Source organism: Oncorhynchus masou, chromosome 24, assembly GCF_036934945.1.
Source record: "Oncorhynchus masou masou isolate Uvic2021 chromosome 24, UVic_Omas_1.1, whole genome shotgun sequence".
NCBI classification, from domain to species: Eukaryota; Metazoa; Chordata; class Actinopteri; order Salmoniformes; family Salmonidae; genus Oncorhynchus; species Oncorhynchus masou.
This window is the reverse complement of record NC_088235.1, coordinates 106,374,679-106,401,034: the sequence shown is the minus strand read 5'-3', so window position 1 is coordinate 106,401,034 and position 26,356 is coordinate 106,374,679. Positions and strand designations below refer to the sequence as shown.

Genomic DNA, 26,356 nt, shown 5'->3' with positions numbered 1-26,356 from the left:
AGGACTGACAGGTGCTTGTCTGACTTAAACCCGACCCTCTGTCTCCTCTCATCTCTCATAGGGTCAGCTGTACGTGATGGGTGGCTCCAACGGCCACTCGGACGAGCTGAGCTGTGGGGAGACTTACGATCCGCACACTGACACGTGGGCTCAGGTGCCAGAGCTCCGGACCAACCGCTGCAACGCAGGTGTCTGCTCATTGAACAACAAGCTGTTCGTGGTGGGAGGGTCGGACCCCTGTGGGCAGAAAGGCTTGAAGAACTGTGACGCTTTTGACCCTGTAACCAAGACCTGGAACAACTGTGCTCCCCTCAACATCAGTAAGCATCTATACCACACATATACTATGGAGCTATAGGAGGACGGGCTCATTGTATTGGCTGGAATGGAATAAATGGAACGGTGTGAAACACATTACGCATATGGAAATCACGTTTTACTCCGGTCCGTATTCTCCGTTCCGGCCATTACAATGAACCCGTCTTCTTAAAGCTCCTCCCACCAGCCTCCTCTGCTATACACAGACTGTATTGTACCTATCTCTCATAGTGTACACCGAGGGAAAGGTTCCGGGTAACGGACTTCTTTGTCTTGTCACCAGGATGGAAGCCTTTACTAATGCTGCTTATCATTTATTGTGTGAACTGTGTCAATGAAGAACTGGAAGAGTTTTGAGTTGGCCTGTGAATGTGAAAAGTGATTCAAGTGTGGCGTTAACTCTGTTCACCTAGGGAGGCACCAGGCTGCGGTGTGTGAGCTCGATGGCTTCATGTACGTGATTGGAGGTGCTGAGTCGTGGAACTGCCTGAACACAGTGGAGCGTTACAACCCCGAGAACAACACCTGGACCCTGATCTCCCCCATGAACGTGGCCCGCAGGGGGGCTGGGGTGGCCGTCTACGCTGGTAAGACACTTCTCCATAGAAATATAGCATTCTGGTTCTATGGTCTGCTCTAAACTGGGGATTACCGTGTATAGGGTCATGGGTTCACTGGGGTGGGGATACAGTTTGCTTTGATTGCAACCTCGAAATTTGGCAGAAGTATCCAAATCATTGCTCAGATTTGTGCTGACCCTTCTCTCTCCTTGTCGCTATCTCCATCTCTTCCCGTCTCTAGGGAAGCTTTTTGTGGTTGGTGGGTTTGATGGCTCCCATGCCCTGCGCTGTGTTGAGGTGTACGACCCAGCCCGCAACGAGTGGAGGATGCTCGGTAGCATGACCGTGGCACGCAGCAATGCGGGTGTAGCCGTGCTGGGTGATTTCATCTGCGCCATGGGCGGCTTCGACGGAAACAACTTCCTGAACACGCTGGAGGTTTACGACCCCGAGACGGATGAGTGGAGCGACTGCGCAGATGCCCTCTCCTCCTCCGCCTGAGGGTTAAGGGTCAGAGGTCAATGGGGGGGGGGTACCTTTCCCAAACTAACAGGCTTAGTGACATAATCGTGTTTCGTGATGTTCCGTAGGTGAGTGGGAGGAAGGGGACAGGGGAACCATTTTGGCAGGGGTTTTGGAGTATTTGACTGGAGTATTTGGGGGGGGGGGGGGGGTGCCGAAAGCAACATTAAGCCTTTGCATACAATATTTTTCGTGCTGTATATATTTTCCTTTTTGTCTTAAGAATGCCAACATTTAATACACTTTTAGTGCAATTTCGTTGTTTTTTTTTTTTTTTTTGAAAGGTTGTATTGTTTTCTGAGAAGAAGCTACTGTTTTGATCATCTCAACACTACCTTGGACCTACTGGTCAGGATGGGTGATGGTACTAGAAAACTTTGGGTTGACTTGATTTAGAAGGTGATTCTGAATAGTTGTTTCCATGTTAAACTGTCATTTTAACTCCCACACACATTTAAAGATATGCAGTTTGAAGCCTTATTCAAAGAAAGAGGGTCACTCCCATCATGGCTTTGTCATTTAAACTAAAGCTGGATTTTGCTTTTCCAATCTTTAATGATGGCCTTTTTTAAATATTTTTATACACTGCTGATTTACCAATAGAAGAAGTAGCTGACGCACATGACAACTGAGTCATCAAATGAGACCAGTGTCAGTATAGTAACAACGCGAACACACACACACACACACACACACACACACACAACCAACCATGCTTCTGTGCTTGTTCTAACCACGTATTTTGTTACTGAGTTTTGACTAATTCACTATTTGTAGAGATGCTGTTTTCTTTATTTCTTGTGTGGTGTTTTAAAAGGGGTTCAGACATTTGGCTTTTGACATTTTCTTTTTTGAGTTTAGAAGGTCGTGTATCACATTTGTAACACGCTGATATTCCTTAACTAATAAACCATTTCAACCTGACTGCGTGTGCTCTTGTACTTGTCTTTTTCCAATGAATACAGTAGTAGATCTGACTCAGGTTTGACTGGGCTGCGTTCAGTATGGCGGAAAGGTGTGCAACGCTGAATTCAACGGAGACGATACTGTACTGAACGACCAGTTGGGGGAAAATGATTTATGGTGGCCTAGAGAGCAATTACCGTATGGTGTGCTGCACGAGTTTTATGATTTCAAATAGTCACACCCATATTGTTCAGGCCACACCCACCAAACGGGATCAAACGTACCTCAAAGGCTGTTGAAGAATTATATGCACCGTTTTAGGGGAACGTGCCGTTCCGTACAAACCGTCACACAATGTAGCAAACATTGAAGCAAAACGGAACACACACCTTGTTTGTTAGAGCTGTGACTGTCAAACATTCTGTCTTTTAGGTAGTGTAGCGATGGGTCATGTATACCACACTGTTCTAATGGAAGAACCACCTGATTATACTTCTACTCTATAAACTTTTCATCAATTGGGCGTTGCAAGTCACTACTAAATCCCCCAGGACACAATTACACAATCAAATTTACAGAAGCAACAAGTTGTGTTGATTGGAAATTAAGTTCAACAACAACTTGTCTATACTTACAGTATGTAACTAAGTTGAATCAATAAAGATTGTGTGTAATCAAATTAGAAATTCACAACCAAAAAAATCTAATCAATTGGAAACAACATAACTGCTGTTCAGATGATTTCAACTTAGTTTTGTGTGGTGGAGCTTTTAGAATAATAGGATTGTGACGAGGCACAGATCTTGGGAAGGGTACCAAAACATTTCTGCAGCGTTGAAGGTCACCATGCTTTGCAACTGTACATCTTGGTCATTCAACAGACCCTTTTATCCAGAGAAACTTCAGTTATTGCATTCAATGAAGGTAGATAAACATCCACATTTAACAAGTAAAAAGGTAATGTAACCGTTTCTGAAACACATTGTAGCTGTTGGATGGGTTGACATTACATGACATTAGTATATTGCCAGTTTTGAAACTCATTGTAGCTGTTGGATGGGTTGACATTACATGACATTAGTATATTGCCAGTTTTGAAACTGTCATTGTAGCTGTTGGATGGGTTGACATTACATGACATTAGTATATTGCCAGTTTTGAAACTGTCATTGTAGCTGTTGGATGGGTTGACATTACATGACATTAGTATATTGCCAGTTTTGAAACTGTCATTGTAGCTGTTGGATGGGTTGACATTACATGACATTAGTATATTGCCAGTTTTGAAACTGGTGGAAAAGCTCACACATGTGCAAGAGACTAAATTGAGGGCTTTCAGAAAGTATTCATACCCCTTGACATATTCCACATTATGTTGTGTTACAGCCTGAATTCAAATGGATGACATAATGTTTTCTCACCCATCTACACGCAATACCCTATTATAACAAAGTGAAAACATGTTTTTAGATTTATTTGTAAATTTATAGTAATTGAAATACAGACATATCTCATTTACAGTCCCTTCGGAAAAGTATTCAGACCCCTTGACTTTTTCCACCTTTCGTTATGTTACAGCCTTAATCTAAAATGGATTAAATATTTATTTTTTCTTCAGAAATCTACACAATATCCCAAAATGACATCACAATACCCCATAATGACAAAGTGAAAACTGTTTTTTAGCATTTAGATGAATGTATTAAAAATAGAAATAACTTATTACATAAGTATTCAGACCCTTTGCTATGAGACTTGCAATTGAGCTCCGGTGCATCCTGTTTCCATTGATCATCCTTGAGATGTTTCTACACCTTGGAGTCGACCTGTGGTAAATTCAATTGATTGGACATGATGTGGAAAGACACACACCTGTCTATATAAGGTCCCACAGTTGACAGTGTGTCAGAGCAAAAACCAAGCCATGAGGTCGAAGGAATTGTCCGTAAAGCTCCAAGACAGGATTGGGTCGAGGCACAGATCTTGGGAAGGGTACCAAAACATTTCTGCAGCATTGAAGGTCCCCAAGAACACAGGATAGTTTGAGTTGTAGAAACATCAAGGATGATCAATGGAAACAGGATTACACCTGAGCTCAATTTCGAGACTCATAGCAAAGGGTCTGAATACTTATGTACATAATAATGTATTTCTGTTTTTAATACTTTTGCAAAAATGTCCAAAAACCTGTTTTCACTTTGTCATTATGGGGTATTGTGATATCATTATGGGGTATTGTGATGTCATTATGGGGTATTGTGATATCATTATGGGGTATTGTGATGTCATTATGGGGTATTTTGATGTCATTATGGGGTATTGTGATGTCATGGGGTATTGTGATGTCATTATGGGGTATTGTGATGTCATTATGGGGTATTGTGATGTCATTATGGGGTATTGTGATGTCATTATGGGGTATTGTGTGTAGATTGTTTTTAAATGTAATAAATAAGGCTGTAATGTAACAAAATGTGGAAAAAGTCAATGGGTCTGAATACTTTCTGAAGGTCCTGTATGTAAAGTAGATATTTCTGTATTTCTAAAACCACATTTCACTGTCATTATGGGGTATTGTGTGTAGATGGGTGAGAGAAAACCATCGATTGAATCCATTTTGAATTCAGGCCGTATCACAACAAATGTGGAATAAAGCAAGGGTTGTGAATACTTTCTGAAGGCACTCTACTTAACCTGAAAGTAAGTTAGATTCATCAAAATATAATACATTCTGTGTTAGTATAACTCTACATTTAAAGTTGATATAACTAAAGTTGAAATTGATTAAACTATGAATAATAGTATGTTATACTGACAAATGGTGAAGTTGACTTAACTACCTTTTATTAGTCAATGTACATTTGATGTACATTAGAAAGGCTTGAATTTTAAAGTTTATAGAGCTTGAATAAGCCCATGTAACTTTATGACTAGAAATAATAAATTGAAACAAATCATTTTTAACAGTATACTATTACCAAATATAGCATTTCTCTCGCCCCTCCTCTATCTCCCACCATCTCTTCTCTCTGCACGAGCAAGAACTTCTGGCAGGTGACTAGCAGCATGGTCTCTCTGCAGGAGTCTAAGCTTCTCTACCACTTAGTTTCCACTGGGACATGAATATCTACCTACCTACCTCACTAAGAGGGCTTTTTCTGTTCCCATTAGAGTCTAATTTGGGAGAGATTAGACTATGTTTAGTGTACCTGCAGAAGGAGGGAGAGAAGCATAGGGAGACCCGGTCAGTCTGGTCACATGATCTCTAAAGGGTTGGTGGGTGAACCAAGCTGCACCTGAGTTGCACTTGTGCTCCTTGAATGACCCTGTCCTTAGACATTGGGAGAATCTCAATTGCATACTCCTCGCGTCCTCTCGCCTCACCTCCTTCTCAAAACCCATTGGAGGAGAAGGTCAGAGGGGAGGGACCTCTGGCTTTCTCCTCCAATGGGTTTTGAGGAGGCGAGTAGTATGCAATTGCGATTCTTCCATTGGGTACCTAACACCTGTCCGTCAAAGACCACTAATTCCTTCCTTCTCCACTGCACGTTCTGTTCATTCACTAATCCCTCCTCCCCCCTCTGTAGTCAATTCACAAAATGGCCTCTTGTAATCTGAACAGTCAGGCAATAAACCTGTCAATCACGTCACAACCTGGCTGGGGGAAGTAAGCCAATCACGTCACAAACTGGCTGGGGAAGTAGGCCAATCACGTCACAACCTGGCTGGGGGAAGTAGTGAGCCAGAAGGGTTGGGGTCGAGGGCAGCACTTCCTGCTGAACTGAGAGGTCATGGCCTTTGGCCAGGCCATGTCAAACAATGACCTACCCATAGGAATAGAATTCTAATTCTATGGACCTACCTGAGTGACGATTAATTTGACTATTCCCCCATCACATCTTTATTGGGGGAACCAGAGAATAGAAGGTATTCAACAGTGTGAGGGTACCGGTACTTATTTGTGTCTGTCTATATTATTTTTTGTACCCTTCACCAGGAAAATGGCCGGATGCCTAGGCTACAGCAGACGCTACGTTTTAACTAGAAAACATTGTATGATGATAAACCTGTTGTTTTTCTTTACCTGTTGATGTGAACAGAGAAGGCTGTATTGAACTGAGGTGTGGTGCCCTTCCTTTCCTGAGAGTTATGAGACGGAGAAAGGAAAGTATTCATCCTCTGGCATCTTTGTGAAGGCGAAGAAAACAAAACATCATTTGCGACAAATAATACCATTGTAATTGAGTAGAGTGAAACCCTTTTCACAGTGAATCAGATACTGTCAGACATACTGTCAGAGACAGAGGAGAGACATAGGCGAGACATAGGCTAGGCACCCATAGGGATAATATGGGCTTTAAACTAGGATTCAATTCATTCGGCCCTGTTCGGCTATGCACTTTTAAAGAACGTTTGCGGAGGCTGCATTCACGGTAAACACTGCATATGTAGGCTCAATTGGAAATGACCTTTAAATGTCAAGCACGCTATAGCGCGCAGATCAATATGAATTGAGGCCTTAGCTAGGGTTAGGGCCACACATGATTTATCATATCAAAGGTTTGTAATAATACATCATCAAATAAGGTTCACTAACTGTGAGATTAGACCAATCCTCAACGTTGGACCTATCATCTAATCTACAGGATGTCAAGTATCTGTGGTTTCTGAGGCATGGGGAGAATCTCGCATCCTCTCCTCACCTGCTTTTGTAAAAGGTCAAAGGGGGTGGAATCCCCAAATAAATGTGTGAAATTATAAAAACTAACATAGCGATACGTTTTATAGATAGGCCTATATGGATACGTAGAGTACCCATTTTCCTCCCCAATTTCCTGGTTTCCAATTGGTAGTTACAGTCTTGTCTCATTGCTGCAACTCCCGTACGGACTCGGGAGAGGTGAAGGTCGAGAGCCAAGAGTCCTCCGAAACACGACCCAACCAAGCCGCACTGCTTCTTGACACAATGCCGCGCTTAACCCGGTAGCCAGCCACACCAGTGTGACGGAAGAAAACACCGTACACCTGGCAACCCAGCCACACCAGTGTGACGGAGGAAACACCGTACACCTGGCAACCCAGCCACACCAGTGTGACGGAGGAAACACCGTACACCTGGCAACCGTGTCAGCGCGCGTGCAACCCGGCCAGCCACAGTAGTCGCTAGAGTCCGTAGGGGCCTTAGACCACCGCGGCACCCGGGAGGCCCAGAGTGTTTTTAAATGGTTGCATGCTTTTCTCCTTGAAGAAAAACGACAGCTGATTGAAAAGGGGGTGTGGGGAATTTTAAAAACACTTCCGCGCTAGCTGCCGAGGGGAGCTTACGCCATTTTCCGATTAACAAATTGACACGCTCTTCAACCACTTATCGGTTGAGAATCTCCCAAGAAGTTCAGTGCAGCACTGCAGTTTCACTTTGACCCCCTCCAAACAAACACCCCACTGTATGACATGTAGGCGCTCTGCTTCACACTGCATTTCACTTTGACCCCCCCCAAACAAACACCCCACTGTATGACATGTAGGCGCTCTGCTTCACACTGCAGTTTCACTTTGACCCCCCCAATCAAACACCCCACTGTATGACATGTAGGCGCTCTGCTTCACACTGCAGTTTCACTTTGACCCCCCCCAAACAAACACCCCACTGTATGACATGTAGGCGCTCTGCTTCACACTGCAGTTTCACTTTGACCCCCCCCCCAAACAAACACCCCACTGTATGACATGTAGGCGCTCTGCTTCACACTGCAGTTTCACTTTGACCCCCCCCAAACAAACACCCCACTGTATGACATGTAGGCGCTCTGCTTCACACTGCAGAGTGTAATCTCAGCCATCACAACTGATGTCATGGCCATTGGACTCATACTCCCCTCAGCTGGGTCAGCTGCAGCACTGTTCCATACTCTGCTTTATAGTTGTGTGTAATGTGACAATAACGCAACTCAAGTCAGATTCAATTCAAAAACTTTAATGCATCGTATAACAAGAGTTAGAATAAATTGTACATTGTTGTTCAAACAAAAATATGTGCTTTAATTGAACTATTTACATCTTTACAAATGAACACATCCAAGATAAATATCAACAGGCCTGAGACGGTCATATCATAAGCCTACAGCAAAGCCATGATGCCATAACAGACAGCATAGTTCATGTCACGTTGAACCGTCTGACTCCCAGTGTAAGTCACAGCCTGGGAGAGCATTGGCAGCCAATCACCATTCATTACATCACCTGGCGTACCACTTATGGTGCAAAAGGAATATTAAGATGATGTCATGGTCGCTCCATGTGTCTCCCGGTCGGCTGCGATAGAGCCTGGACTCGAACCCAGAATCTCTAGTGGCACAGCTAGCGCTGTGATGTGGTGCCTTAGACCACTGCGCCGCTCGGGGGGCCCAAGAACTTGATCTTAACTGACTTGCCTAGTTAAACAAAGGTAAATAAAGAACATTTAAAAAATACTGAATGCTGAGGAATATGGAGATGATGTTGGCTCAATCATGGATGTGAGCAGTCATGTCTTTTTGTATAGATTGTGGGTTTATTGTGTAGGTCTTCGTTAATACAGCACAGCAAGCTGAAAGTGAAAACCCACACTACAATCTAAGGTCATAGGTCATAGTAACAGTGAGAGTAGCATGATGACAGAGTTTAAACACATCAGAAAAAACTGCCATTCTGTATGTGTAAACTTTCCAATCCAGTAGCTAGGTTTCCATCCAATTTGCGACAGATTTTCATGTGAATATTCATCAATCTGCATAAAATAATATAGGCATTTTCCCAGCCGAGACATTTCCATCAGTCTGTGCGTGATGACATAGCGCACATAAGAATAAGGTTTGTGGTTAAAGTCCCATGTAGCGAATGAAAAGTACAAGTTCAATAGGGTTCCATCACATTTTCAACTCTACTGATGGTTTTGTCACAAAAACTGTTGCGTTCTATAGCAAATGTGCCCACTCTGGTCTTGACACGTGCTCTCTAGCCAACTGCTCTCAGACACAGTGCTGGAAGGCTACTTGCATGATGACATTATTATGGAGCCACATTGATCATCATGTCACCAGAGTATTGGAAAGAAGCATCAAGCTCATCACGGGCACTTTCACCACCCTGTGAAGTTCATCATAACTTGTTTAGTCTGTAGCCTAATAAACTGCATGGTTTCCTGAGTCCTAGTGGGAGCATCACACATCATATTATCGCGTGACTCCAAGCTTACTTCCATATGATGGTTATTATATCAATATTTGCGCATAAAGGCATTTCCACCCGAATTTCTCTTATAATTAATTTTACAGACACAAAAACATCCCACCATGTCGAACGAACAAATTCTCTGTCGGGATTTATAAAATTTTACCGGCATATCCTGTTTCCATCAGACCGGTAATTACCTTTTCAGAAATCAGGTCATTCATCCGCATTAAATGGTTGGATGGAAACCTGGTCTGTGTGAGGATAACAACATATTTGGAAGATCCATATCCCCACTAACACACTGTTGTGTAGAGATGGTGAAGAGATGAAGGCCCAAAATGGCTACTGTAGGAAGCACCAGAAACAGCAAAACGGCACCCTATTCCCTATATAGTGCACTACTTTAGACCAGAGCCCTATTCCCTATATAGTGCACTACTTTAGAGCAGAACTCTATTCCCTATATAGTACACTACTATAGACCAGAGCCCTTTTCCCTATATAGTACACTACCTTAGACCAGAGCCCTATTGCGCATTTGGGAAGCAGCCCATAAATAAAGAAAATAGGAACACAAGGCTTTATCCACTGACCACTGCTCTACACCAACATCCACACACAAGAAACTAAATTAAGTCAGAAAAGGTGCTGAATGAAATAGTTCAGCTCCATATGAAAGCAGTGGCTTCAAGTAAAGTTGTTGAGTTGTGATATGATGCAATTTGAGGCCTCTGGTAGGATATTTTAGTCCAAACTTCCTGGTTGTGGTCCAATCAGGGCCAGGTGCTTGGTGTGACCTGCCGGGACGTGACCTCAGCGCAGCGCTCTAGACTGATGTTCAGCTCTGCCAACTGGGTCCCCCCCACACACAGCTTCTCCCTGTGAACACACACACACACACACACAGGTCAAAACTAGAACACACAAACACAGGCCTGATCCAAAACACACACAGGTCAGAACTAGAACACACAAACACAGGCCTGATCCAAAACACACACAGGTCAGAACTAGAACACACAAACACAGGCCTGATCCAAAACACACACAGGCCAGAACTAGAACACACAAACACAGGCCTGATCCAAAACACACACAGGTCAGATCTAGAACACACAAACACAGGTCTGATCCAAAACACACATAGGTCAGAACTAGAACACACAAACACAGGCCTGATCCAAAACACACACAGGTCAGACAAAGAAAGAGAAAAAGAAAGAAAGGGGACAAGGGGAAAGAAAGACCAAGGGAGAGAAGAGAGAGAGAATAGAAGAGAGAGAGAGGGAATAGAATAGAAAAGTGAGAAAGAGAGAGAGAGAGAGAATAGAAGAGAGAGAGGGAATAATAAAGAGTGAGAGGGAATAGAATAGAAAAGTGAGAGTGAATAGAATAGAAAAGTGTGTGTGAGAGAGAGAGAGAGAGAGAGAGAGAGAGAGAGAGAGAGAGAGAGGGAGGGAATAATAAAGAGTGAGAGGGAATAGAATAGAAAAGAGAGAGGGCGAGAGAGAGAGAGAGAGAGAGAGAGAGAGAGAGAGAGAATAGAAGAGAGAGAGGGAATAATAAGGATTGAGAGGGAATAGAATAGGAAAGTGAGAGGGAATAGAATAGAAAAGTGTGAGAGAGAGAGAGAGAATAGAAGAGAGAGAGGGAATAATAAAGAGAGAGGGAATAGGAAAGAGAGAGGGGAAATAGAGGAGAGAGATGGAATAGGAGAGAGAGGGAATAGAAGAGAGGGAGATGGAATAGGAGAGAGAGGGAATAGAAGAGAGAGAGAGATGGAATAGGAGAGAGAGAGAGTGAATAGAAGAGAGGGAATAGAAGAGAGAGGGAATAGAATAGAAAAGAGAGAGGGCGAGAGAGAGAGAGAGAGAGAGAGAGAGAGAGAGAGAGAGAATAGAAGAGAGAGAGGGAATAATAAAGAGTGAGAGGGAATAGAATAGAAAAGTGAGAGGGAATAGAATAGACAAGTGTGTGAGAGAGAGAGAGAGAGAGAGAGAGAGAGAGAGAGAATAGAAGAGAGAGAGGGAATAATAAAGAGTGAAAGGGAATAGAATAGAAAAGTGAGAGAGAGAGAGAGGGAGAGAGAGGGAGAGAGAGAGAGAATAGAAGAGAGAGAGGGAATAATAAGGATTGAGAGGGAATAGAATAGGAAAGTGAGAGGGAATAGAATAGAAAAGTGTGAGAGAGAGAGAGAGAATAGAAGAGAGAGAGGGAATAATAAAGAGAGAGGGAATAGGAAAGAGAGAGGGGAAATAGAGGAGAGAGATGGAATAGGAGAGAGAGGGAATAGAAGAGAGGGAGATGGAATAGGAGAGAGAGGGAATAGAAGAGAGAGAGAGATGGAATAGGAGAGAGAGAGAGTGAATAGAAGAGAGGGAATAGAAGAGAGAGGGAATAGAAGAGAGAGAGGGAATAGAAGAGAGAGAGAATAGAAGAGAATAGAGGAGAGAGAGACTAGAAAACAAAGCCAAAAGTCTTCTCCTGCTTTGTAGATTTCGAAAAAGCTTTTGACACAATTTGGCATGAGGGTCTGCTGTACAAATAGATGGAAAGTGGTTTTGGAGGAAAAACATTCAACATTATAAAATCCATGTACACAAACAACAAATATGCGGTGAAAATTGGCAAAAAACACACATTTCTTTACACAGGGCCGTGGGGTAATACAGGGATGCAGCTTGAGCTCTACCCTCTTCAACATACATATCAACTAATTGGCGACAACACTGGAAGTCTGCAGCACCCGGCCTCAACTTACTAGAATCTGAAGTTAAATGTCTGCTGTTTGATGATGATCTGGTGCTTCTGTCCCCAACCAAGGAGGGCCTACAGCAGCACCCACCAAGGAGAGCCTACAGCAGCACCCACCAAGGAGGGCCTACAGCAGCACCCACCAAGGAGGGCCTACAGCAGCACCCACCAAGGAGGGCCTACAGCAGCACCCACCAAGGAGGGCCTACAGCAGCACATAGAGCACAGATTCTGTCAGACCTGGGCCCCTTAAGTGAATCTCAGTAAGATAAAAATAATGGTGTTCCAAAATAGGTCCAGTTGCCCGGACCACAAATACAAATTCCATCTAGACACCGTTGCCCTGGAGCACACAAACACTATACATACCTCGGCTGAGAATGATCTGACAGACAAGGCAAGAAGGGCCTTCTACACCATCAAAGGAAAGAAAAGTCAACATACCACTTAGGATCTAGCTAAAAAATAGTTATAGAACCCATTATGGTTGTGAGGTCTGGGGTCCGCTCACCAACCAAGAATTCACAAAATGGGACAAACACCAAATTGAGACTCTGCATGCAGAATTCTGCAAAAATATCCTCAGTGTACAACGTAAAGCACCAAAAAATGCACGCAGAGCAGAATTAGGCCGATACCCGCTAATTATCAAAATCCAGAAAAAAGCTGTTGAATTCTACAACCACCCTATAAGGAAGCGATTCCCAAACCTTCCATAACAAAGCCATCACCTACAGAGAGATTAACCTGGAGAATTGTCCCATAAGCAAGCTGGTCCTGAGGCTCTGTTGACAAACAGACCCCACAGAGCCACTGGACAGCAACACAATTAGACACAACCAAATCATGAGAAAACAAAAAGATAATTACTTGACACATTGGAAAGAATTAACAAAAAAAATGAGCCAACGAGAATGCTATTTGGCCCTAAACAGAGAGTACACAGTGGCAGAATACCTGACCACTGTGACTGACCCAAACTTAAGTAAAGCTTTGACTATGTACAGACTCAGTGAGCATAGCCTTGCTATTGAGAAAGGCTGCCGTAGGCAGACCTGGCTCTCAAGAGAAGACAGGCAATGTGCACACTGCCCACAAAGTGAGGTGGAAACTGAGCTGCACTTCCTAACGTCCTGCCCAATGTATGACCATATTAGAGACACATATTTCCCTCAGATTACACAGACCCACAAAGAATTTGAAAACAAATCAATTTTTGACAAACTCCCATATCTAGTGGGTGAAATACCACAGTGTGCCATCACAGCAGCAAGATTTGTGACCAGTTGCTACAAGAAAAGGGAAACGAGTGAAGAACAAACACCATTCTAAATACAACCCATATTTATATTTATTTATTTCCCCTTTCGTAATTTAACTATTTGCACATCGTTACAACCCTGTGTATAGCCAAATGACATTTGAAATGTCTTTATTCCTTTGGCACTTTTGTGAGTGTAATGTGTACTGTTCATTTTGTTGTTGTTTATTTCACTTTTGTTTATTATCTACTTCACTTGCTTTGGCAATGTAAACATATGTTTCCCATGCCAATAAAGCCCTTTGAATTGAATTGAAGGACACAGAGGGAATAGAGTAGCCAGAGAGAAAGAATAGAGGAGATAGAGAGGAAAGAGAGAGAGAGAGAGAGAGAGAGAGAGAGAGAGATAGAGTGAGAGGGAGAAAGAGAGAGAGGAAAGAGAGAGCGAGAGAGAGAGAGAGAATAGGAGAGAGAGAGAGAGACAGAGTGAGAGGGAGAAAGAGAGCAATGCCACTATCCAGAATGTGTCCCTTCCTGTGAAATTAATGGAGTAGTCCAGTGACTACCTGCCCCAAGGCATGGTAGAACACAATGGAGTAGTCCAGTGACTCCTGCCCCAAGGCACGGTAGAACACAATGGAGTAGTCCAGTGACTCCTGCCCCAAGGCACGGTAGAACACAATGGAGTAGTCCAGTGACTCCTGCTCCAACATGGTAGAACACAATGGAGTAGTCCAGTGACTCCTGCCCCAAGGCACGGTAGAACACAATGGAGTAGTCCAGTGACTCCTGCCCCAAGGCACGGTAGAACACAACGGAGTAGTCCAGTGACTCCTGCCCCAAGGCATGGTAGAACACAATGGAGTAGTCCAGTGACTCCTGCCCCAAGGCATGGTAGAACACAATGGAGTAGTCCAGTGACTCCTGCCCCAAGGCATGGTAGAACACAATGGAGTAGTCCAGTGACTCCTGCCCCAAGGCACGGTAGAACACAATGGAGTAGTCCAGTGACTCCTGCCCCAAGGCACGGTAGAACACAATGGAGTAGTCCAGTGACTCCTGCCCCAAGGCACGGTAGAACACAATGGAGTAGTCCAGTGACTCCTGCCCCAAGGCACGGTAGAACACAATGGAGTAGTCCAGTGACTCCTGCCCCAAGGCATGGTAGAACACAATGGAGTAGTCCAGTGACTCCTGCCCCAAGGCATGGTAGAACACAATGGAGTAGTCCAGTGACCCCTGCCCCAAGGCACGGTAGAACACAACGGGAGACTATGCCCTCTTTAGATGGCTGAGCGAGCGAGCGCGCGCACACACACACCGAGAACATTCAGAACACCACAATGTGAACCAAAAACACATGACTGTTCTCCATGGGGTTACCTCATTTCACACTTGCGGTTTTGTCAGCATTTGACCAGTTCAGTGTCTTATTGTGATGTTGTTCTCTTCAAATGAGAGTATTGGTCTGACGTGTACACAGCACGTCTCTAACTGCAGGACCAATGGAATACATGTGCACATGCACACAAAGTGGCCCTCTATGTCGTCTCCCATAGGAGACACTGAGGACGCTTGTTGCTCGTTCGTTTCCTCCTCTCTCTTTGTTCCCATCGGGACATTACATAACAGGGAAAGAAAGAGAGGAATCTGCCCCCTCCTCTGTGCTGTGGTGTTTATGTAACCATAGAGAGATGGCAGGTTTCAGTACGGACCGATGGCTCTGCCCTCCTTTCTAAGCTTCTCCCACGTGGCACTGGGCTGCCTGTCACATCAGATGTGGATTCACGCTTCAGTTAGTCTGAAACACCTCCTCATCTCTGTCTCTGTGTCTCAGGGATGTATGGAGGTACGGAGAGGAGATGTTTGAAGAATACACAGTAAAAAGTGTTAAACAACGTCTATTTTTATCGTGAGAAAGACCACCTCAGCTGGATTTTTAGGCATGAAAGGCATGTCACAATTGACACATTTTTCTAATATTTTTCATAAACATATTTGATCATTATCTGTGCTCCTCTCATTTTAATTCCAGTACTTGAATTTCAGAGTGCCAAATTTAAGTACTTGAAGAACTTTGTGTGAACCCTGTAATGTTTCAGAGGTATATTTAAGTCTTCTGTGGAAATGAATCAGCCAAGCCCCCATGTTTTTAGTTTTAATCAAAACAAATGGTCTGACTCCAACTGTAATCATCAGCAGAACAGGAACTCAGCAGAAATCTATTAATTATAATAGCATCATTTGTGTCGATGTAATGAGGCAGTATAATAATGATTTAGTGGTAATTCAGGAATCATGTCCTCTTCTTTGAATGCACTGTTCACAACCCCTACTGGTTAATATGGAAACCGTGTCATAACCTTTCAAATACAGGAGGAGGAGTTCAGAAAGGAGTTATTTTTCCATTCAGCAGGTGGGAAAATAACCTTTGCTTTGGAATTGAGTACAAGTACTACTGGTTCATGTGTTAATAAGAAACTGTACCATACTCATTTACAATGTACACAAATGCCCTCTGAAAAGGTCACTTCTAAAACAAACGGAATGGAACTGAATTGCCTCACAAAGGATGGTAGAACTCTTGACTCGGAAGTGGTTATTTTCCCCTCTGAATTCTGACAGCTCACCCTCTGCTGGAGGCTGTCTGGCTGGGCAACACACACAACACACCCTCCAGTGTTTCTGTCTGTGTGACTGACTGAGCTGTTGATCTCTAACGTGTGTGTTGATGACATAACCTCCATGTAGCCAGCGGTGGCTGGTGACTGACTGTGATAAGACGGCAGTGTTTAAGGTTGTGTCTGAGGGAATTAATTATGTAAGAGAACAGAGAGACAGGTTAAACTCTATGCCGGAAAACACACAGAGGCACACACACACACACAAACACAGAGGCAAACGCACACACACAATAAATGCTAACTGTGTGTGGACAGTGAACAAGGTGAGATGAAGGGCAGTGGTGGAAGGTCTAGTCAGGCGTGTGACGTCACCTAATCCCCTGCCAGACGGCGCTCCCCTCTGTGTTAGTAAAGCCACCGACCCTACAGCACGATGACAGCCCTACTGGGCCATGACAACCACACACACACCTTTCCCCATGACTGACGTGTGTGTAGACAAGGCTCTGAAGACCGAATGAATGCGTGTGGAGTGGACATTGGACAGAGTGTGTGTGTGTAACATATGTATAACAAGACAGACTGTGTGTATGGAAAGGTGACCGACAGGCTATGTCAGGGAGGTTGATAACAGACTTCCCGGAGAGCTGTTTTTTCATACAGACAGCGCCTTCAGAAAGTAGTCACACCCTTTGACTTTTTCCACATTTGGTTATTACAGGCTGATTTTAAAATTGAATTACATTTCTTTGTCACTGGCCTACACACAATAATACCCCATAATGTCAAAGTGGATTTTTTATTTTATTTATTTTTTACAAAATGTTTCCAAAGGTATTAAAAATTAGTCAATAAGTATTCAACCCCTTTGTTATGGTAAGCCTAAATAAGTTCAGGAGTACAAATTTGCTTAACAAGTCACATAATAAGTTGCATGGATTCACTCTGTGTGCAATAATAGTGTTTAACATGATTTTTTAAAATGACTACCTCATCTCTGTACCCCACACATATACATAATTGTAAGGTCCCGTAGTCGAGCAATGAATTTCAAACCCAGATTCAACCACACAGACCCGTAGTCCCGTAATCGAGCAGTGAATTTCAAACCCAGATTCAACCACACAGACCAGGCAAATAAGGGCAACTATTGGTAGATGGGTAAAAGTCCAAATAAAGCAGACATTGAATATCCCTTTGAGCATGGTGAAGCTATTAACCACACTTTGGATGGTGAATCAGTACACCCAGTCATGACAAAGATACAGGCGCTGTTCCTAACTCAGTTGCCGAAGAGGAATGAAACCGCTCAGGGATTTCACGATGAGGCCAATGGTGACTTTAAAACAGTTATAGAGTTTAATGGCTGTGATAGGAGAAAACTGAGGATGGATCAACAACATTGTAGATACTCCACAATACAAAACCTAAATGACAGAGTGAAAAGATGACTACACAGAAGAAAAAAATGCTGCAGAAAATGTGGCAAAGCAATTCACTTTTTGTCCTGAATACAAAGTGTTGTATTTGACTTGCCCCAAACATATTACTGAGTACCACTCTCCATATTTTCAAGCATAGTGGTGGATGCATCATGTTATGTGTATGCTTGTAATCATTAAGGTCTGGGGAGTTTCTCAGGATAAAAAAGGAACGGAGCTAAGCACAGGCCAAATCCTAGAAGAAAAGCTGACTGAACCAAGTTTCCACAAGACACTGGGAGATTAATTCACTTTTGACTTACATCTATCTGAATATCTATGGCAAGACCTGAACATGGCTGTCTAGCAATGATCAACAACTCATTTGACAGAGCTTGAAGAATAAAAATTAAAAAAGGACAAATTAACAACCCAGGCATGGAAAGCTCTTGGAGACCCTGCAAAAACATGGTTTTCACTATGTTATTATGGGGTATTGTGTGTAGATTAATGAAAAAATGTTTTATTTAATCCATTTTGAATTCAGGTTGTAACAACATAATGTGGAATAAGTCAAGGGGTATGAATACTTTCTGAAGGCACTATATGTAATGTGTGTAAACCAAACACAAACTTGCTAACACTCTCTAAAACAGAAAATACACTACATGACCAAAAGTACCTGCTCGTCAAACCAAAATCATGGGCATTAACATGGAGTTGGTCCCCCCTTTGCTGCTATAACAGCCTCCACTCTTCTGGGAAGACTTTCCACTGTTGGAACATTGCTGCGGGGACTTGCTTCCATTCAGCCACAAGAACATTAGAGAGTCGGGCACTGATGTTGGGCGATGAGGCCTGGCTCGAAGTCGGCGTTCCAATTCATCCCAAAAGTGTTCGATGTTGTTGAGGTCAGGCCGCTGTGCAGGCCAGTCAAGTTCTTCCACACCGACCTCGACAAAGCATTTCTGTATGGACCTTGCTTTGTGCACGGGGGCATTGTCACTATGAATTGGGGCAGGTAGCGTTGTCCTGGCATCCACCAAAGGCAGATTCGTCCATCGAACTGCCAGATGGTGAAGTGTGATTGCTCCAGAGTCCAATGGCGGTGAGCTTTACACCACTCCAACCGACACTTGGCATTGCACATGGTGATCTTAGGCTTGTGTGCGGTAGTGAGTGTTGCAACCGAGGAGAGACAATTTTTTACACGCAACACACTTCAGCAATCGGCGGTCACATTCTGTGAGCTTGTGTGGTCTACCACTTCACGGCTGAGCCGTTGTTGCTTCTAAATGTTTAAACTTCACAACAACAGCACTTACAGTTGACCGGGGAAGCTCTAGAAGGGCAGAAATTTGGACAAACTGACTTGTTGGAAAGGTGGAATCCTATAACAATGCCACGTTGAAAGTAACTGAGCTCTTCACTAAGGCCATTCCACTGCCAATGTTTGTCTGTGGAGATTGCATGGCTGTGTGCTGGATTTTACACACCTGTCAGCAATGGGTGTAGCTGAAATAGCCAAATCCACATATTTATGTATATATAGTGTATATGCATGACCAGATTTGCATGCACTTACAAAAAAAATCCCCTTCTCTATTCTAACCAATATGGTAATGCCTCTAAAAAAAAGACCAAGAATCTGCAAATCTAATACAATGTCATATTTCCTATTGAATAAGAAATAACCTTATAGATTTATTTGACCATTTAAAAACATAATACAACCACACGTGGATGATGCATTTAAAGTTATCGAGTATGACACAAAAACGTTTGGTAACGTATTTGACTGTTCAAGTGCACAGTCCCCATTAGCAGACACCAATGGCGACAGCTAGTCTTATTGGGGTCTGACACATAACAAAAAATACATTACAAACAAAATACATTTAACAACATCATGTGTTGTGTATCTATCAGTTACATATCAGTGAATTCACACAAAATTAGGTCACATGGGGGAGAGGTGGTTGCTTTATTTTGGTTTTTAAAACCAGGTTTGCTTTTCACTTGCTATATATGAGATGGAAGGGAGTTCCATTCAATCATGGCTCTGTATAATACTGTACATTTCCTTGAATTTGTTCTGGACCTGGGGACTACTGTGAAAAGACCCCTGGTGGCATGTCTGGACGGGTAAGTGTGTGTGTCAGTACGGTGTGTAAGTTGACTATGTAAACAATTGAGTTTCCAACACATCAAAAATAAAAATAAAATAAAAAGGGATTTAGTCAATCTAGTATTGCTATTAGCTCTCTGACTACAATGAAGAGCAAAATGTGCCGCTCTGTTTGGTGCCAGCTGCAGCTTAACTAGTCCCTTCTTTGCAGCACTTGACCATATGACTGGACAATAATCAAGATAAGATAAAACTAGAGCCTGTAGGACTTGCTTAGTGGAGTGTGGTGTCAAAAAAGCAGAGCATTTCTTTATCACAGACGGACCTCTCCTCATCTTTACAACCATTGAATCTATATGTTTTGACCATGACAGTTTACAATCTAAGGTAACACCAAGTAACTTAGTCTCATCAACGTGTTCAACAGCCACACTATTTATTACCATATTCAGCTGAGGTCTAGAATTTAGGGAATGATTTGTACCAAATACAATACTCTTAGTTTTAGAAATGTTTAGGACCAGCTTATTACTGGCCACCCATTCTAAAACTAACTGCAACTCTTTGTTTGTTTAGGGTTGCAGTGACTTCACTAGCTGTGGTTGCTGATGCGTAAAGGCTTGAATCATCAGCATACATGGACACACAGGCTTTGCCTAATGCCAGTGGAAAGGTCATTGGTAAAAAATAGAGAAGAGTAGAGGACCAAGAGAGCTGCCCTGCTGTACACCACACTTTACATGTTTAACAGAGAAGCTTCCATTAAAAGAAAACCCTGTATTCTATTGAATAGATGGCTCTGAATCCATGATACGGCAGAGGTTAAAAAACCATAACACATATGTTTTTTCAACAATAGGTTATGGTCAACAATATCAAAGGCTGCACTAACAGTACAGCTCCCACAATGTTATCCATTTCTTTCAACCAATTATCTGTCATTTATGACAATGCAGTACATGTTGAGTGCATCTCTCTATAAGCATGCTGAAAGACTGTTGTTAGCATTGTATTTAGTCAAACACGTTTTTTTCCCCAGCCGTTTTCTAAGAGCTGACAGCAAGCTGATAGGTTGGCTGTTAGATTCAAGTAATAGTGGTGCGCGGATCAGCTGTTTGTTCACCCACCTGAAATTGATAATAACCCATCCACATGATTATATGTGATAAAAATGAGAATCTGAGGCCCGCACTCAACCCTAAGCAGCAAATATATATATTTTTTTGTTGCTGCTTGATTTAGATAAGTTTCTGCTTATAATTGCCAACATTTTGGTAGACTATTTCTTAGTCCACTTGTCTATAATTAGATGTCATAAGATGCTGCCCTAGAAGATTGAATGAACCCTTGTTTGACAGAATAGTAATAGAATGCTTTAATCTAGTTGACATCAGTAAAGTTCTCTGTCATCTTCCACAGAGCAAAGATGTTTCGGGACTGGGGAAAAAAATACAATAACTCAACACCAAAGAAAATGTCCAAACGACATCAGTTCGACCGGTTGTTAGGAAAAAGAAAACTGTGAAAATGACCCAACATGTTTTTGTTAAGATTTCAGTTCGGCTTCAATGCATATTTTATGTGGTTGAAATACTATCAACTTTTATGATGAAGACAGCACCTCTACAGATGGTATCTAACTGAACATTGCATTCTCTCAAAATACAGAAATGCATAAATCATATTTCTCCACTCCTGTTCTCAAGTCCAAGTGTTGCCTACATTTGGTGAATCATTTTACTGCAAGACATTCTTAATTCTGCAGGAGTTATTATTAAGGCCTGCCATCAGTGTCCAGATTTCAGTTTCCATTTAACCCTTCTAAACAGTAGGCTACAGTTCCCTTGACATGCCATAGGCCTATTCGAAGTCCCGTCTTGTGACTGTCGAAATTGTATAGCTCCTCACAATCATCACACATAACACCGCTATCATCCTATTTTACCACTTCAACAGATCTTTCCAATCATTACTTTTCTGGCCCTTCTCTTTATTTTCAATCCTCCCTTTGCAGCTTTTAAAATAAAGAGTGATTTTTTTGGACTCCTGAACAGCTAATCGAAAGGGCTACCCAGACCTCTTGTACGCTGCTGCTACTCACTGTTTATAATCTATGCATAGTCATTAGTCACTTTAACTCTACCTACATGTACATAGAGTTGAAGTCAGAAGTTAACATACACTTAGGTTGGAGTCATTAAAACTAATTTTTCAACCACTCCACAAATTTCTTGTTAACAAACTATACCACCCTGCATACCACTGCTGGCTTGCTTCTGAAGCTAAGCAGGGTTGGTCCTGGTCAGTCCCTGGATGGGAGAATAGATCCTGCTGGAAGTGGTGTTGGAGGGCCAGGAGGAGGCACTCTTTCCTCTGGTCTAAAAAAATATCCCAATGCCCCAGGGCAGAGATTGGGGACACTGCCCTGTGTAGGGTGCTGTCTTTCGGATGGGACGTTAAACGGGTGCCCTGACTCTCTGAGGTCATTAAAGATCCCATGGCACTTATCGTAAGAGTAGGGGTGATAACCCTGGTGTCCTGGCTAAATTCCTAATCTGGCCCTCAAACCATCACGGCCATCTAATAGTCCCCAGTTTACAATTGGCTCATTCATCACCCTCCTCTCCCCTGTAACTATTCCCCAGGTCGTTGCTGTAAATGAGAACTTACCTGGTAAAATAAGAGATAAATAAAAAAAATGTTAAAAAATGTTTTGGCAAGTCGGTTAGGACATTATTGTGTGCATGACAAGTAATTTTGCCAAAAATTGTTTACAGACATACACATGTGCTTTAAACAGCTTGGAAAATTCCAGAAAATGATGTCATGGCTTTAGAAGCTTCTGATAGGCTAATTGACACAATTTGAGTCAATTGGAGGTGTACCTGTGGATGTATTTCAAGGCCTACCTTCAAACTCAGTGCCTCTTTGCTTGACATCATAACAAAATCAAAAGAAATCAGCCAAGACCTCAGAAAAAAAACATTGTAGACCTCCACAAGTCTGGTTCATCCTTGGGAGCAATTTCCAAATGCCTGAAGGTACCACGTTCATCTGTACAAACAATAGTATGCAATGGGACCACACAGCTGTCATACCGCTCAGGAAGGAGACACGTTCCGTCTCCTAGAGATGAACGTACTTTGGTGCAAAAAGTGCAAATCAGTCCCAGAACAACAGCAAGGGCCGTGTGAAGATTCTGGAGGAAACGGGTAGAAAAGTATCTATATCCACAGTAAAACGAGTCCTATATTGACATAACCTGAAAGGCCGCTCAGCAAGGAAGAAGCCACTTCTCCAAAACCACCATAAAAAAATCCAGACTACGGTTTGCAACTGCACATGAGGAAGTACATACTTTTTGGAGAAATGTCCTCTGGTCTGATGAAACAAAAATAGAACCGTTTGGCCATAATAACCATCATTATGTATGGAGGAAAAAGGGGGAGGCTTGCAAGCCGAAGAACACCATCCGAACTGTTAAGCACGGGGGAGGCAGCATCATGTTGTGTGGGTGCTTCACTGCAGGAGGGACTGGTGCACTTCACAAAATAGATGGCATCATGAGGATGGAAAATTATGTGGATTTATTGAAGCAACATCTCAAGACATCAGTCAGGAAGATAAAGCTTGATCGCAAATGGGTCTTCCAAATGGACAATGACCCCAAGTATACTTCCAAAGTTGTGGCAAAATGGCTTAAGGACAACAAAGTCAAGGTATTGGAGTGGCCATCACAAAGCCCTGACCTCAATCCTATAGAAACTGTGTGGGCAGAACTGAAAAAGCATGAGCGAACAAAGAGGCCTACAAACCTGACTCAGTTACACCAGCTCTGTCAGGGGGAATGGGCCAAAATTCACCCAACTTATTGTGGGAAGCTTGTAGAAGGCTACGCGAAACGTTTGACCCAAGTTAAACAATTTAAAGGCAATGCTACCAAATACTAATTGAGTGTATGTAAACTTCTGACCCACTGGGAATGTGATGAAAGAAATAAAAGCTGAAATAAATCACTCTACTATTACTCTGACATTTCACATTATTAAAATAAAGTGGTGATCCTAACTGACCTAAGACAGGGAATTTCTACTAAGAACACATGTCAGGAATTGTGGAAAAACTGAGTTTAAATGTATTTGGCTAAGTTGTATGTAAGCTTCTGACTTCAACTGTATTAGCTCAATTACCTCGACTAACCTTGACTCTGTACCGGTAACCCTTGTATATAGCCTCGCTTGTTATTTGATTGCAGCTGTTTAATTATCTCTTTGATTATCTGTTACTTTTACCCTCTTTTCTCCCCAATTTCGTGGTATCCAATTGTTAGTAATTACTATCTTGTCTCATCGCTACAACTCCCATACGAGAGACGAAGGTCGAAAGGTATGCGTCCTCTGAAACACAACCCAACCAAGCCACACTGCTTCTTAACACAGCGCACCTCTAACCCGGAAGCCAGCCGCACCAATGTGTCGGAGGAAACACCGTGTACCTGGCTACCTTGGTTAGCACGCACTGCGCCCGGCCCGCCACAGGAGTCACTGAGGCCAAACCCTCCCTAACCCGGACGACGCTAGGCCAATTGTGCGTCACCCCACGGACCTCCTGGTCACGGCCGGCTGTGACAGAGCCTGGGAGTGAACCCAGAGTCTCTGGTGGTACAGCTAGCACTGAAATGCAGTGCCCTAGAGCACTGCGCCACCCGGTAGGCCCCTATTTTCTATTTTTTACTTAACTTCTTAAAGCATTGTTGAGTAAGGGATTGTAAGTAAGCATTTCACTGTAAGGTCTATTTGGCACATGTGACAAATACAAATTGATTTGTCTTGAGTTAAACTTCGGCAATGTCTTTTTGCCTCCGTGGATTGACGTTAACTTTTTCTGCCAGTTCCCAAAAGCATTATTTGGCAATTGGCTGTGTAGGCTATTTAGGGCCTTACAGTTAAGCCCTAAAATTTAAGCTTATGCACGAATACCAGATAGCCTAAAATAATGAAAGAAAAACCTCATTGTAGCCTATATAAATTGCACAATAAATATATATAAATATACATTACCAGTCAAAAGCTTGAACAAGTACTCATTCAAGGGTTTCTTTATTTTTAATATTTTCTACATTGTAGAATAATAGTGAAGACATCAAAACTACGAAAATAACACATGGATTCATGTGGTAACCAAACAAGTGTTAAACAAATCAAAATGTTTCATATTTCACTTTCTTCAAAGTAACCACGATTTGCCTCGATGACAGCTTTGCACACTATTGGCATTCTCTCAACCAGCTTCATGAGGTAGTCACCTGGAATGCATTTCAGGGCTCTGTAGAGGGTGGTGCTGTCTGCACAAAGCATCACCAGGGGCAAACTGCCTGCCCTCCTACAGCACCCAATGTCACAGGAAGGCCAAAAAGATCATCACGGACAACAACCACCCAAGCCACTGCCTGTCACCCCGCTATCGTCCAGAAGGCGAGGTCAGTACAAGCTGGGACCGAGAGACTGAAAAACAGCTTCTATCTCAAGGCCATCAGACTGTTAAACAGCCATCACTAGCACAGAGTGTCTGCAGCCTACATACACAGACTTTAAATCATTGGCCACTTTCATAAAAGGAACACTAGTCACTTTAATAATGTTTACTTATCTTGCATTACTCATCTCTATATGCTTTGTCCTATACTATCTACTGTAGCTCAGTCTATGCTGCTCGGACATTGCCCGTACATTTTTTAAAATATATTCTTAATTCCAATCCTTTAGTGTGTATTAGGTATGTTGTAGTAATATCTAAAAATGTCACTTGTTAGATATTGCTGCACTGTCAGAACTAGAAGCACAAGCATTTTGCTACACCCACAATAACATCTGATAAACACGTGTGTGTGACAAATACAATTTGATTTGAAGGTGTGCCTTGTTAAAAGTTAATTTGTTGAATGTCTTTCCTTCTTAATGCATTTGAGCCAATCAGTTGGGTTGTGTAACCACCCTGGTTACTCGCTGGATATCCTGTTAACTAGAACATTTATCCTCACTGGGAGGTCATTCTCCACTCTCCCAGGTGTATTGGTGTTATTGTGGGAGGTCATTCTCCACTCTCCCAGGTGTATTGGTGTTATTGTGGGAGGTCATTCTCCACTCTCCCAGGTGTATTGGTGTTATTGTGGGAGGTCATTCTCCACTCTCCCAGGTGTATTGGTGTTATTGTGGGAGGTCATTCTCCACTCTCCCAGGTGTATTGGTGTTATTGTGGGAGGTCATTCTCCACTCTCCCAGGTGTATTGGTGTTATTGTGGGAGGTCATTCTCCACTCTCCCAGGTGTATTGGTGTTATTGTGGGAGGTCATTCTCCACTCTCCCAGGTGTATTGGTGTTATTGTGGGAGGTCATTCTCCACTCTCCCAGGTGTATTGGTGTTATTGTGGGAGGTCATTCTCCACTCTCCCAGGTGTATTGGTGTTATTGTGGGAGGTCATTCTCCACTCTCCCAGGTGAATTGGTGTGACAAAGCCAATTGTGCGTATGTGAGTATGTTTGTCTCCACCCACCTGTACTCGTGCTGTGAGAGACAGTCCAACAGGTCTTTGGCAGTGAACCTGGGCTCCATGGCAGCAATCTAAAGCACAAGTCACCTACAGTATTAAG

At 42.8% G+C, this 26,356-nt stretch overlaps 2 protein-coding genes across 5 annotated transcripts in view; one reads left to right on the top strand and one right to left on the bottom strand.

The window, feature by feature from the left end:
• The window catches only part of ivns1abpa (influenza virus NS1A binding protein a), a 48,406-nt gene extending 46,082 nt beyond the window's left edge, over window positions 1-2,324 (top strand). For both annotated transcript variants that reach the window (XM_064936003.1, XM_064936002.1), the window contains exons 12-14: window positions 62-320; window positions 732-905; window positions 1,120-2,324. In XM_064936003.1, coding sequence (XP_064792075.1) covers window positions 62-320; window positions 732-905; window positions 1,120-1,379 — 693 coding nt within the window. In that variant the 3' untranslated portion in view covers window positions 1,380-2,324. The remainder of the gene's footprint in view (window positions 1-61; window positions 321-731; window positions 906-1,119) is intronic.
• A 5,940-nt stretch (window positions 2,325-8,264) lies between these two features.
• swt1 (SWT1 RNA endoribonuclease homolog) overlaps window positions 8,265-26,356 on the bottom strand; it is a 34,299-nt gene continuing 16,207 nt past the window's right edge. For 2 of the 3 annotated variants that reach the window (XM_064936000.1, XM_064936001.1), the window contains exons 14-15: window positions 26,260-26,327; window positions 8,265-10,397 (exon numbers count right to left, since the gene is read on the bottom strand). In XM_064936000.1, coding sequence (XP_064792072.1) covers window positions 10,292-10,397; window positions 26,260-26,327 — 174 coding nt within the window. In that variant the 3' untranslated portion in view covers window positions 8,265-10,291. The remainder of the gene's footprint in view (window positions 10,398-26,259; window positions 26,328-26,356) is intronic. The other variant, XR_010451501.1, reaches the window with a different exon arrangement.